At 38.6% G+C, this 15036-nt stretch overlaps 1 protein-coding gene across 1 annotated transcript in view; it reads left to right on the forward strand.

Annotated features, from left to right (window-relative positions):
- Window positions 1–15036, forward strand: part of PTPRR (protein tyrosine phosphatase receptor type R) — a 283812-nt gene that overhangs the window by 29421 nt on the left and 239355 nt on the right. Inside the window, exon 2 of the mRNA XM_004700448.2 lies at window positions 4246–4544. Coding sequence (XP_004700505.1) covers window positions 4246–4544 — 299 coding nt within the window. The remainder of the gene's footprint in view (window positions 1–4245; window positions 4545–15036) is intronic.

A 15036-nucleotide genomic window follows, 5' to 3' on the forward strand; every position in this document is an offset into this window, starting at 1 on the left:
ATAAGGAATCCTACTTCGCGGAATTTCATTTATCACGGTAGGGTCTAGAACCGATTAACCGCGATAAACGAGGGTTCACTGTATTTGTTGATTTCATATAATTCAGATATAATCTTTATCCTTTTGTAGCTGATTAATCTCATTCAGCATGTTTACAAGACTCATCTCTGCAGTATCAGGTAACAGAACTTCACTTCTCTTTATTGTGAGTAGTATTCCATTTTGTACACCACATTTTGTTTATCCATTCATCCGCTGATGGATTTTCTGGTTATTTTCACCCTTTAGCTATTGTAAAAAGCGTTCCAGGGGACATTGTCACACGCATTTCTGTTTAGGTTCCTGCCTTCATTTCTGTAGATATGCCTAGGAAGGAAGTTGCTGAGTTACATGGTAGCTCTATGTTCAATTTTTAGAGGAATGACCAAAATGTTTTTCACAGTGGTTGTAGCAGATTTACCAATGCAATGTGTCCTTCGATCTCGTGGCTGCTGCTTCTATGCGTATTGACTGTGAATCAGACAAAACCAAAGCTTTGGAAACTTAAATATTTTCTACATTGATCATGTTACCTGTAGTCATTATTAATCTGGCCTCCATCACTATATTGTGTTTCTGTCTTTTTTAGAATATCTTTTCTGTCTTTTTTAGATGCAAATAGAATCATACAGTTTACGACATTTTGAGACTAGCTTCCAACACTCGGCATAATGCTTTTGTGGTTCATCCAAGTTGTTGTATGTATCAGTAGTTCATTCCTTTATCGATGAGTAACAGATCATTGTGCAGCAAGAGTTTGTTCATCCATTTATCCACTGAAGGACATTTGGTTTTGTTTTTGTTTTTGTAAGGGGATGATTATACCTAGAGATGCTACATGTTTTTGTCTTGTTTTGTTTGCCTGCAGGTTTTTGTATGAACATAAGTTTTTATTTCCCTAGGGTAAATACTCAGACACAAAATTGCTCAGTCATATGGTAAATGTATGCTTAACTTCTTAAGAAACTGCCCTTTGTTATTTTACATTCCCATCAAAAAGTTATAAAATTTCTAGTTTGTTCACATCTTTATCAATACTGGCCATTGTTATTAATTTTTATTTGAGCAATTCTAATAAATGTGCAGTATTATTCCACCATGGTTCCAATGTCTATTTTCCTAATGGTTAATAGAGTTGAAAACAGTTTGTTGTGATCATCTTCTATCTCTGTATTCTCTTTGGTGAAGTGTCTGTTAAATTTTTAACCCATCTTATATTGGTAACTTGTGTATAATCAGAGCAATCTTTCAGAAATACAGATTTTAGCCTTTCATACCCCCTGTAAATCTTGTAAATGGTCTTTAATATTTCATTTGTAAATACTATTAAATACATTTTATAACTGTTCATGCTATCCTCAATATCTCTGCATTAGTTTTCTATAGCTTCATTAGAAATTCTCTCAAAAACCAGGGGATGCTCGCTCATTGTCATTGAGTCGATGTGGACACATAGTGACACTGTAGGAGAGGGTAGAACTGCCCCCGGGACTGTAACTCTTTATGGGAGTAAAAAGCCTCTCCTCCCTCCAAGGGCCTGGTGGTTTTGACCTGCTCTTTTCATCACCTAACTGGATAAGCCTGGAAAAGAAGGAAGCCCTATAATTTGTACTGCAGCTTTGTCTCAATTGCTTTAAAATGGATTTTCTGTTTTTCGTAAGCTAATTTTAGCACAAGGCTAAAATTCAACTATACTATTTAAATTAACTGTCTCTGAATGGTTTGCTGTGATTGAAACACATAAAGAGAAAGATTGAAAATAAGTGCATAATTTTCTTAGTTGTTCCTTTCTTTCTCCATGTCTCAGAATCTGCATTCTCTAATATTCTAATTTAATATTATGGTAAATTCAGAGGGGAGAAACTGCCAATTTTACAGGTTTTGAAAACCCATTACTTGCTGTGAAAATCAAGGCCTGTGTGACCAGCATGTGTTTCTAGCTTCCCCAACAATTCTCTCATAATGTGTATTGGGCTTTCAGTTACATAACTAAAGAACAGGTTGTTTTCTGAACTGGCTCAAGTGCTTTCTTCCATTTGGAAAGCATCTTCGGGTCCCAGTGACCTTAGCCTTTAAATCATTTCATCATAATTATATTTCTTATAGATTTTGAAAGAGTGATAGAAACAAATCATCTTGTCTGTAATTCTGAGCAGACTAAATATATGAGCTATTTTTTAAGTAACCAAAAGCTGTTATAATTGACCAAAGATGATGATAGGACATTGATGCCCTTGAAAGAACAGCATTTTCTGTGTCAATGAAATAAGTATGCCTTAGCTTTAGAAAAAAAATATCATTAAGTACACATGTGATATACAATTCAACACAGGTACTTCAATGCTGTTACTTATTCTCGCCATTGTTGTCTACATTGAGAATTGGGCTAATATGGTTTAATTGCATTTTAATTTTCTGACCACATAGTGTTTACTTGATATTTTACTAAAATAACTTATTAAATGATATTTTAGAAAATCTTTTACACTTCTGAGACGGAAATTATTTTCTTTCTCCTTTCTGAGGGACCTTGTTAAGAGCAACAATGAAGTGGTTGTCTTTAGCTTCAGAACTGGAATAAAAATGTTAGTTTTATATTAGCTTATTTTCTAATACTTCTCATTAGTGAGGACCTTTGATTTGGGGGAAAGCATGTTATGGGATTGAATGAACTTGAACTTCCAGAGACTGTCCTGGTAAAAAGAGGAACCTTAAGGTTCACTAGCATGAAAACTAAATCCACCATGATAAATAATCTTCTGAAAATGAGGTTTAAAAAATAAATTTCTTTTACAGGATCTTGCAAGACTTGGTAATCAAATAATAGATAAAATAATAAGGAAATGGGGGAAGAACTCTTGCCAGGAGCAGTAATAATTTTCTAAGCACAGAATAGTGTATGAATGACACTGGAGTCTCAAAGAAGACTTTGGAGTTACTATTATCTGAAACAATGTGGGTGGCATTACTATTTATCATGTTATATAAATAATCTTAGCTTTCTTTTCTAATTGGTTTTAAACCTAGTACTATTCTTTCTGACTCGTGTAGGGTTATCTAATTCCTCCAAATGGGAAAACAATTTATTCAATTCAAGGACTATTCACCTAATAGAAGGAATAAAAATGAATGCATTAGTTAGGATGTGGATAGCATCAATTCTTGTAACTAAGAGATTCAAAGTAACAGAGGCTAAAACAAGATAGAAAATTGTTTGTTTGTTTTTTTCTTATGGAGTCTGAACTGGAACTCCGGTGGTATGGTAGTGCCACTTTCATCAGGGGCTTGGAATCCTTCTGTTGTGTTACTCTACTCACCTCAACACACGGCTCCTTCTCATTATATCACCATCATATCTGCATTTCAGAGAGCAGAAAGACGAAAAATGAAAAGAAAGGTTTACAACCTCTTTACTCACATTTCAGTGACTACACCTCAATCGAATGGCAACACTTAGTTTCAGGGGAAGCTGGGAAATGTAGTTTTAGCTGGATACCATATAAGGAGAGAATGCTGCCATTTGCTACCGCATGAGTATTTATATACTCAGATTTTTGCCCTTAATGAGCTTAAAATATCCTAGCAAATATAACAAAGAAAATATACTTAGTTACCTATAATCCAAGCAGGAAAATAAATATGAAATTGGAGTTGCACGAAACACTTGATTAAAGAAAAATGTGAAATTAGAATTGCATGAAACACTACTTATTAAAGAAAAAATACTTGGTTATAATATAAATGCTTATAATTTGGGAACCTGATAAAACATCTCGGAATAAAAACCCAACAAGATGTTAAAACTGTGTTTAGATAAAGAAAGGAATTCCTCACTAAAAGAAACATTAAAAAATAGAAAATAAGATTTAAGAGATATTGATTATCTGGTGGATAAGAATTCTCTCAAAGTATATCCACCTCCCACCACTCAAATGGTTCCAGGAGAGAATGCTGCCAGTTGCTACTGCATGAGTATTTATATACTCAGATTTATATACTCAGATTTATATACTCAATATTTATACCATCAGATGTGTGCTACTAGTTGAAGGTAATGAAGTAAAGAAAATTATGAGGACCAACCCATCTTAAATCCTTCAAAAGTTCTAATGCTTTCTAAGAAAGACTAATTCTCTTTATCAGATGTTTCACCAATCTTACTGAACAGGATTTTTGATTTCTCTTTCTCTTTCTTCTCCCTTTCAGAGTGCTTTTCAGGAAATAATGATCACTTTTTGGAAATTCATCAGAAGAAGAGTGGGAAGCCAGTGTTCATTTATCACCATTCACCAGGTCTTGAGAAGAGCCTGGAGATAGCACCTCAAAAGATTTATAAACACAACTACCATTCCTCTCCCCAAGCTCAAATAAGCAAACATCACCAAATTGTTAATTCAGCATTCCCTAGACCTGCGTATGACCCGTCTCTCAATCTGTTGGCCGTGGATGGTCAGGATCTTGAAGTGGAGAACCTTCCGATCCCAGCAGCAAATGTAATTGTGGTGGTAAGTTGAATTTCTTTGGTACTGGTACTGAGACATTCTCTGGGGCCAATGTTTAAAAAAACTAATGATGAATCATTATCCTTGGATCTCAGTGGTTATTTTATTGTACATTTGATTCTTTTGAAATTTAAGGTCAATGAGATCAGAGATGTTTTATCCTTTTTTGCATAGCTCATTATATGCATAATAAGTGCTTAATAAATCTTTGAGTAAAAAAAATTACTTTAGGAAGGACTTACATCTAAGCAGACCCTATCTTATACTGAGTCTCTTGCCTTCTGTGATAATCTATTCTAAGCAGACATACTTTTGTGTCAGCCTACATAAATAATAATTAATAATTTTGAAGATCTTTTGGTAACTTGCAGACAATTGGAAGGAAAAGGATGGTATAGGCTAGGAAATAGTTTTGGGTCATTGAAATAAATGTGATAATTTAGGAGGAATCAAGGGATAATATTCTGGGAATGGCTGCACAAGTATCACCTGTTATTAACCAAAGAGATCTAATAGTCTTATTATTTATATTTTCTGGGTCTGTAACCTGGTCTACATTTTTTCAATGTTTGAGGTACAATAATTTAAATATATACTAAAGTTGACACCTTATTGGGGCATATAGTACCTCTTACATTTAAAATGGTAACCAAAGGATCTATATTAAAACCCCAGATCAGTTGCTAAATGTTTATTATTGTGTTTCTGCCAAAAATATGATCAAATTAATTGAATTTTAGGGTCATGATGATGAGTGAAGCCATTTTTTGCCTTCTGGACACCTCTTTTCCCAAATGTAATTCATTATAACAAGTTTCTTTTGCTTCTCTTTATTTTTCAATCTACTGTCTAGGACAGTTTACTTGGCATTGAGAATCCAAGAAGCATGCGTTGATGTTTGCAAATAGCCCACATTGAGTACTTACTGTGAGCTGAGTATCTGGGTACTGAGGGAATCTGGAAACAGAAGCAAATGAAATGGGGTTTCTGGCTTTGTTTGGAAAATGTCTGGTAGGAAATGTCAATTACCCAATGAAAATCATGAACTGAGAGCCCAAAATGAGCTATTGCGAAGGGTAAATATGTAGGTGATTTGACCTCCTGAAATACTTGAACAGTTTCTATGTGTTTGTATGAGGAAAAGTTGTTCTGAAGGTCAGTGTCATGTACTCTATCAATTCCGTGAAGATACACTATGTTAACAATGTTATTGTATCTGGATATGTCTGTGTCAATGCTAGGGCTCATGGGAAAATTTTTTCTCTAAAAACTCATATATCCATATTCATCAATTAAAGTTACTGTCAATTACAGTTCAAAAAGTTTGTTCTAGCTTGTAATTCCATGTAATCTATCCAAACCAAACTCACTGCTATCAAATCAACTCCGACTCCTGGCGACCCTATAAGACAAGGTGGAAATGCCCAGGTGAATCTCCAAGACTGGGAGTAGAATGCCGGTTTCTCTTCTAGTGTTTGAGCGGCTAATGCTTTCAAACTGCTCACCTTGTGGTTGGCAGCCAGCTTATGACCACTATATCACCAGAGTTCCGTGTCGCCCTACAGTTAATCTAATAAGATTGAGGATAACTAGAGCAACTGAAGGGATTTGATGGACTAATTGGTATATGTTTCTGTGGATAGGGTGCACAAGTATCAAATTTATATGCATAAACACACACACGCACTATAAGTGGCCACCAGATACCATAAGTGTTAGAACAGACCTGTTCTCCAAAAGTTTTCAATAAGTGATTCAGAAATATATGGTCAGACCTCTCTTCTAACATAATTTGAGTGAACTTGAACGTCCAAACTTTCAGTTAGTATCTGAAACACACTGGAATATATACAAGGAGGTTTTGAAAAGTTTATTGAAAAAATATATGACCATTCGATTTTTTCACAAACGTTTTGAAAAACATATATAATATGTATTTTTTTATCAAATATCAATTACTGCAAACCTTGTTGCTTGGGGAATATTGCCATGGTACTAAAGAATTTTTATGTCGTTGAGTTCATACCAAAGTGAACTGTGTCGATGAGAATTTGAGCCCTGGCATGGAGTGTTGTGAGAGGGGCTGCTATCCACAAGGCCACCAGTTGGCAACCACCAGTCCCTCTGCAGGACAAAGCCTGGGCTGCTTCTCCCCTAACAGTCACCCTCTCAGAAACTTGCCCGACGGGGTCACCGTGAGCCTGCATGGCAGTGAGTTGGAAAGTGAGGAAATCAGGATTTTGTTTTTCCGCCAGTACAAAGCCATACCCAACATCCAAACCATCTATGTAACTTTGAAGGCTCCTTAACTCAGAGGAGAAAAAAGTCTCTCTCTCTCTCTCTGTCTGTCTCTCTTTCTCATTTCTGATGCACTAAGAGGAAAATTTCAGAATGAGAAATTTAACAGGAACATAAAAGATATAAAGGGACTTTTAAAAGTTTGTGGAAATTTTTAATTAAGAGATAATGGAATTTTTCCACTTCCATTTTGCAGCCCCCCTCATATGTGCATTTATCTTCCCAATGGCCACCACAAAGGACTTCATAAAAACATTTATCCACAAATGAAATTACCCACCCTTTTCCTTACTTTATAATCGGGAAAAACCGGTAGCTTGTTTGTCCCAAGGAAAGGGCAGCACAATTACATTGTTTCTACCAAAGCATGCTAATTGTATTCCAGATGCTCAATTAAGAAGCTGCTACTAGGATTTTTGTACAAACAAGTATCATGAGAAGGATTGAGTGGGCTCAGGTCAGTGCTATGGCACAAGTATGAAACAAAAAGACAGGCTCCAGGGTTCTCTTCACTGGGACCCCTGGGTAGTCACTGGGTCACCACAGTGGGGAGGGAGCCCAGGGGTGTGAAGGAAAGTGGTGATGTGGGAGCAGCTAGAGACCAGAGTGAAGACATTGTTTGGAAAGGGCCTTGGCATGCAGAGGAGGGTTTTAAATCCAGGGCAATGAAGAAGACATGGCTAGATTAAGAAGGGAAATTATGCCCCATTCCACAGTTTGCATTTGGAGCAAGGAATAAAGGAGTGATAAGGGTGAGAAAGGTAGAGGAAAAGAAAAGAAAGGAAGGAGAGAGGGAAGGAGAGACAGAGGAAGGAGCATCGTGGCAATTCTTAGGACAAGGAAAAGATTCTGCGAGCTCATAAGCAGAAAGCAGGCAATGTTCGGGAGTCTAGCCTGGTCTCCTGAGGCTGTTATAGGCCAGCAGTGTATTGCCTTGCTCACTACTCACTCACACAGGCAGCAAGCAGACATTATCGGCTTTGTAAATATTTTCATCAGGGATTTTATTTAGAAGTCTATTAAAGTTAGATGTTCCATATAATTCTGGGTTTTAATTATGGCCTAAACTCTGTTGCATACCTCACCTGGACTTGATTCTAATGTGAATCAGTTTTGAGTTTCATTTTTCACATAAAGAGATTATCCCTACATTCAACTGAAAGGGCTTTGAAATTGCAGCCTTATCATTGTAAATACAAATAGTAAATACGTTTTGTAGTGTTTAGGGTAAATAGTTGTGTAGTACTTGTTCTGTAGGAACATTGGTAGTACTGTAATTGTGTCCCAGCAGCATGTACCAGACAATGGGAAATCTCAACCCACAGAGCCATAGTACCTCTGAGCAGCCATGGAGACTCTACCTCAGCATTGGCACGAACACATCAATTACTCTTTAAACAACCCCATGTTTAGTACCAGATAGTATACACTGCCTATTAGAATTTCTCATTTAATTTTCCTCTAGCAGTTGCTTTCAAAAGCAATTGGAAAATTACGCCTACATTACAGAAATGAGAGAGTTTTAGTGAAGTCAAATGACTTGTGTAAGATTAGTATTTGGAAGATATGGGTTTGATGATAGAAACACAGCTAGAGATCACAATACAGTTTTGCCGGATCAATTCCTTCTTCACTGCAAATACTTGTTTTCAACAGCATCAAAGGCGACTATTCACATGGATGTCTCCAAATGGAATACACAGGAATTAATTGATTACATCGGTGAGAAGGACTGATGGAGGAAGTTCAATATTATCATCCAAAATGAAGACCAGGCCCGACTATGCAACAGGATATTAATTGCTTACATGTAAATTCAGGAGCCTTGGTGCATAGTGCTTATGAGATGGACTGTGATTCCCAAGGTCCACAGTTTGAAACCACCAGCCTCTCAGCTGGAGGAAGACTGGCCCTTCTCCTATAAAGAGTCATAGTCTCAGAAACTCACAGGGGGCAGTTTACCTGTCCTACGGGGTTGTTGTGAGTCAGCATCAACTTGATGGCAATGAGTTTGTTTTTTGTTTGTTTTATATGCAAATTCTGATTGAAGTTGAAGAAAATGAAACAATTCCACAAGAGCCAAAATATGATCTTGAGTATATCCCATGTGAATTTTGAGTACATCTCAAGAGCAAATTTGATGCACTCAACACTAATGACAGGTGACTTGATAAGCTATAGGGTAACATCAAGATTGTTACATGAAGAAAGTAAATCAAGCTTAAACTCCAAGCCTGCTGCCATTGAATCAATTCTGACTTGTAGCATCCCTATAGGGCAGGTAGAACTCTACATCTTTATGGGAGTGGAGAACCTAATCTTTCTTCCTTGAAGACACTGGTGGTGTCCAACTACTAACCCACTGTGCCATTAGGGCTCCTTTAAAGAAGGCAAAAGGTCATTAAAAAGACAAGACAGAAAGAAATGATCAAAGTGGATGTCGGAAGAAACTCTGAAGCATGTTCTTGAACGTAGAGTAGCTAAAGCAAATGGGGGGAAATGCTGAAGTAAAAGTGCCAAACAGGAAATTTCAAAGAGCAGCGCGAGAAGTCAAAGCAAAGTGTAAAAAGGAAATGTGTAAATACTTGGGGTTAGAAAGCCAAGAAAGAGTATGTTCAGCATATTTAAAGCTGAAAGAACTGGAGGGGAAAAATCCAAGCCTTGAGTTGAAATACTAAAGGATTCTCCGGGCAAAATACAGAGCCTACAGGAAGCATCATAAAAGATGGAAGAATATCAGCTGAAATTGTGAACATCTGGTTTGCAGAAGGCTACGGACAATAATGAAAGCCCAAAATCCATTTGCAGGGTCCCCACAAGGATTAAGCCTCCAGTGAATTCCCTCTGAACATAGTCGAGGCATGTGGATATCCTTACTATCAGACAGAGAGCATTGTATAGTTGATTATGGCAGATGTAGTTAGGTGGAAAATGCAATACCTTATCACTTGATTTCCCTTTTGACCCATTTTAAAGTTATTTCGGTTTTGTTATTTTATGCTTTCTTTTTGAATGTTTTTTCTATGTTTTGTCTAGTCATTGTTGTTGAAGCATTGTTCTTTGTTTGCTTGCTTCCTTCTATATATGAAGTCCAGGATAGGCCAAGCTATAGAGACAGTGATGGGAGGGATAATCATCTGGGGACATGGTGGGGAGGGGCGGGTAATAGGGAGCTAACAAAATGGGTACTAGTAGAAAATGTTTTGAAATAGGTTGTGGGGATGATTGCAGAAAACTTTTTAATATAATGGAATGATTAAATTGTATGATATGTGAAGTATATCCCAATAGATATTTTTAAAAGATTGAAGGAATACACAACGTCACTGTACCAAAAGAATGGTTGACATTCATCCATTTAAAGAGACAGCATGTAATAAAGAATTGATAGACCTGAAAGAAGAAGTCCAAGCTGCACAGAAGACATTAGGGAAAATCAAGTTTCCTAATATTGATAGACTACAAATTGAAATGTTTGAAAAAACTCATGAAGTACTGGAAGCACTTACTCATTTGTGCCAAGATATTTGTAAATCAGCTATTTGGCCAACTACCTGGGAAAGGTCCATTTTTTTGGGCCCAGTCCAAAGAAAGGTAACCCAACAGAGATCAGAAATTATTGAACAATAACATTAATATCACATGAAAATAACATTCTACTGGATATAATTCAACAGTGGTTGCAGTAGTACATCAAGAGTGAGCTTATAAAAATTCTAGCTGGATTCAGAAGAGGACATGGCACAAAGGATGTCAATTGTGACATAGCCAAAAGGAGATAACACCAGAAAGATGTTTCTGTATGCTTTATTGACTGTGCAGAGGTATTTGGCCGTGTGTATCCCAACAAACGATAGACGATATTGATAACAATGGAAATTTCAGACCACTGAGTTGTGCTCTTGCAGAACTTGGACATGGATCAAGAGGCAGTCATTGAACAGAACAAGGGAATATTGCATGGCTTAAATCAGGAACGGTGTGCGTCAAGGTTATTTCCTTTCACCACAGTTATTCACTCTGTATGCTAAGGGAATAATCTAAGTAACAGTGCTATGTTAAGAAGAACACGACCTCAATACTGGAGGAAGACCTGTTGACAACCTTAGTTACTCAAATGCTTGCCGAAAGTGAGGAGGAGCTGAGGCACTTGCTGATGAAGATGAAGGACACCAGCCTTCAGTGTGGACTACATCTCAATGTAAAGAAAATGAAATCATCACAAATGGACCAACAGATAACATCGTGATGAACTGAGAGAACGCCTAAACTGTTAAGGATTCCATTTTTCTTGGGTCCTCAATCAATGCTCATGGAAGAAGCAGTCAAGAAATCTAAAGGCATAGTGATTTGAACAAATCCACTGTACAAAACCACTTGAAAGTGTTAAAGAGCAAGAATGTCACTTTGATGACTAAAATGCACCTGCCCCCAGCCATAGTACTTGAACAGCCTCATATGCATGTGACAGTTGGACAGTGAATAAGGAAAACTAAAGACAAATTCATGTATTTGAATGAAAGTGCTGGCGAAGAAGGTTGAAAGTACTATGACAAAGCAATGAAGTCCCTGGGGAATACCAAAAATTGACTTTGGGCCCAGGGCCTGGCACCCCATTACACTTGACTGGAAAATACACCTAAAGGTCAACAAACAGACCTGGAACTATGCATAGGCTTTTCCTTTTTTGTTGTTGGTTTTTGTTTTCTTTTGTTGTTCTGTTTACCTTTTCTTGTTTTTGTGCTTATTATTGTCTCTGCATGTCTATCTAGATAAGATAGGCAGGATACACATGCCAGAGAAGAAAACAATGAAACCAGCAGTTCCAGGGGGACATGGGAGAGGGGGAGGCAGGGGAAAGGAAGGGGGTGGTCAACAAACCCAAGGACAGGGAACAACAAGTGACCAAAAATTGATGGCGAGGAGGGTGTAGGATATCTGATGGGGCTTGATCAAGTGCAATGTAGCCAGGAGGAATTACTGAAACCTTAATGAAGGCAGAACATGATAGTGAAACAAGAGGGAAGTAAAAGAAAATAGAGGAAAGAACTAGGAGACAAAAGGCATTTGTAGAGGTCTAAATAAAAGCATGTATATATGTAAATATATTTATGTGTAATGATAGGGAAATAGATCTATGTGTATATACTTATATGTTAAATATTAAGGCAGCAGACGGACATTGGGCCTCTACTCAAGTACTCCCTCAATGCAAAAGCACTTTGTTTTAATAACCCAGCATTCTGTAATGCTCACCTTCCCTGACATGATCACTGAAGACAAAATTGGTGCATGAGCAAATATGGTAAAGAAAGATAATGGTGTCAGGTTATCAAAAGGTAAAGGGTCTAGAATCTGAAAGGCCATCTCGCTGAGTAGCAACAAAGCCCATATGGAAGAATCATACCAGCATGTGTGATCATGAGGTGTTAATGGGATTAGGTGTCAGGCATCAAAGACCCAGAACAAAAAATCATATCAATGTGAATGAGGGGAGTGTGGAGTGGAGACTCACTGCCCATCTGTAGACAACTGGACATCCCCTTACAGAGGGGTCACAAGGAGGAGATGAGCCAGTCTGGGTGCATTATAGCACGGATGAAACACAACTTTCCTCTAGTTCTTTTTTTTTTTTTTTTAATCATTTTACTGGGGGCTCTTATAACTCATATTACAATCCATATATACATCCATTGTGTCCTCTAGTTCTTTAATGCTTCCTCCCCCCCGACTATCATGACCCCAATTCTACCTTACAAATCCATTTAGACCAGAGCATGTACACTGTTACAGATAAGAGCTCACAACACAGGGAATCCAGGACAGATAAACCCCTTAGGACCAATAATGAGAGTACGGATACCAGGAAGGGAAGGGGAAGGTGGGGGTAGAAAGGGGGAACCAATCATAATGATTGACATATAACACCCCCCAGGGGGACAAACAACAGAAAAGTGGGTGAAATGAAACAGCAGATGATGTAAGATATGAAAACAATAATAATTTATAATTTATCAAGGGTTCATGAGGGAGGGTGGGAGAGGGAAGGAGGGGGGAAAGAAGGCCTTGATACCAAGGGCTCAAGTAGAAAGAAAATATGTTGAAAATGATAATAACAACAAGTACAAAAGTGCTTGACACAATGGATGTAAGTGTGGATTATGATAAGAGCTGTAAGAGCCTCCATTAAAAGGATTTTTTTTTAAAAGTACCATGGATTGCCAAGAGAACAAACCAATATATCTTAGAAGAAGTGCACCCAGAATGCTCCTTAGAAGCAAGGATGGGGAAACTTTGCATCCCACACTTTGGACATGGTATCAGGAGCTACCGGACCCTGGAGAAGCACATCACGGCTGATAAGCAAAGTAGAAAGAGGAGTAGAAAGGCAGTGGAAAGAGGAGGCTCGTCCATAAGACTGCAACCCGAGGTGCAAACATAAGCATCATCGTGAGGATGGCGCAGGCACAGTTTCACTCTGCTGTACGTTGACGCCGAGTCAGAAGCGCCCGCACAGCCGTTAGCAACAACAACACGCTGCTGGGTGCTATGGGGGGACCATGGAGGTAGGCATAATTGCTAATGGGGCCAAAACTGAAGTCTAGGATCTCATTATTGGGTTCATATTAGGAAATATTGAACATTTTCAATATTGAAAAATAAATAAGGGTATAGCTTTTTAATGCTTTACTGCCCTGTTGAAAGCTACACTGAAAATGAGTTTTCAGGAAAATCTGTTAATGTACGAACATTTATTAGCAAGCAGCTTCACAAGCAATGACGCTGTCTGCTCTGTGATTTCTGTGACGTTTCTGCGAGTTGTCCTTTTGGTTCTGAGAGTATTTGCCATCGGGTGGGCCCTCACCTCAGTTTTTCTGGTTTTAGCCCTGAAAGTACTGTGTCCAAAGAACCCTCTCCGTGTTGGGTTTATCAGGATGGTTAGCCACCCTAAAAGACCTTGAATGAAACTTTTATTTCGAATTGATGTGACAATATGTTAGTAACTCAGCTGGATTCACTGAACCTTCTAGATGGAGCTAAGCAACAAAATTGTACAAGGAGCATTCTCCAGCTATAGCGTTGCTTAGATGTGCACCTTTGGAAGTCATTGCTACTGGTGTCACTAGTGTATTCTATCCTTTTCATAAAGTGTGGAAACAATAAGAATATAGAGATGGCTACCTCTGAGATGTAGGCATCTGATTAGAGCCTTCCAAATTCTAGCGCTCTATGAAATATCCATTTATAATTGGGATACTTCAGCTGTTAACTAAAACTCACCACTCAAACCACCCACTGCCGTGGAGTCAGTTCTGATGCAGAGCGACTCTCTCTATAGTTTCCACCGCTGGACACCTGAATGAAAGCAGACGGCCTCATCTTCTTCAGAGTGGCTGGTAGGTTTAAATAGTGCAGCGGTTCTCAACCTGTGGGTCGTGACCCCTTTGGGGGTTGAATGACCCTTTCACAGGGGTTGCTCAATTCATAACAGTAGCAAAATGACAGTGATGAAGTAGCAATAAAAATAATGTTATGGTTGGGGGTCACCACCGCATGAGGAGCTGTATGAAAGGGTCGCGGCATGAGGAAGGTGGAACACCCCTGAAATAGTGGTTCCTTTAGATTTGCTATTCAACACTTACCCCACAGTCCCGCCAGGGCTCACCAGTAAGGCTACCACTGTAACACAATCTCTGCATATATCAAACTATCCAGGCTGACTGAGTCTGAGACAAACTAAAGAGTGAAACAAATGCAAAAATGGGCTGGAAAGGAATTTGGTGCTGTTGTTAGGTGCCATCGGGTCCATTAAGAGCCAAAGCAACACGAGGCACAGCAGGAGGAACACTGCCCAGCCCGGTGCCATGCTCACAATGGTTCCCAGGCTGGAGCCAATTGGGGCAGCCACAGTGTCAATCCAGCCCTCCTTCTCGCTGGCCGCCCACTTTACCAAACATGGTGTCTTCCTGCAGGGACTAGGCTCTCCTGACCACATGTCCAAAGGATGAAAGAAATTTAATTTGAGCCGAATTGGTCTCAGAGGAGCCAGAATCATTGTCGAATGGGAGGGTCCAGAGTGGGGTTGAAAACGGGAAGCAAATCAGAAAGCAAAGATCTTGAGCGTGGGAGACAGTGAGGAGAGCTCATCTCAACTGAGCTGCAGACCGCTGCTAGAATATCCTCACGTCAGCTCCCA

The sequence above is a fragment of the Echinops telfairi genome, unplaced genomic scaffold (assembly GCF_000313985.2).
Source record: "Echinops telfairi isolate 266 unplaced genomic scaffold, ASM31398v2 ScPeMD7_2;HRSCAF=8, whole genome shotgun sequence".
In the NCBI taxonomy this organism is placed as follows: domain Eukaryota; kingdom Metazoa; phylum Chordata; class Mammalia; order Afrosoricida; family Tenrecidae; genus Echinops; species Echinops telfairi.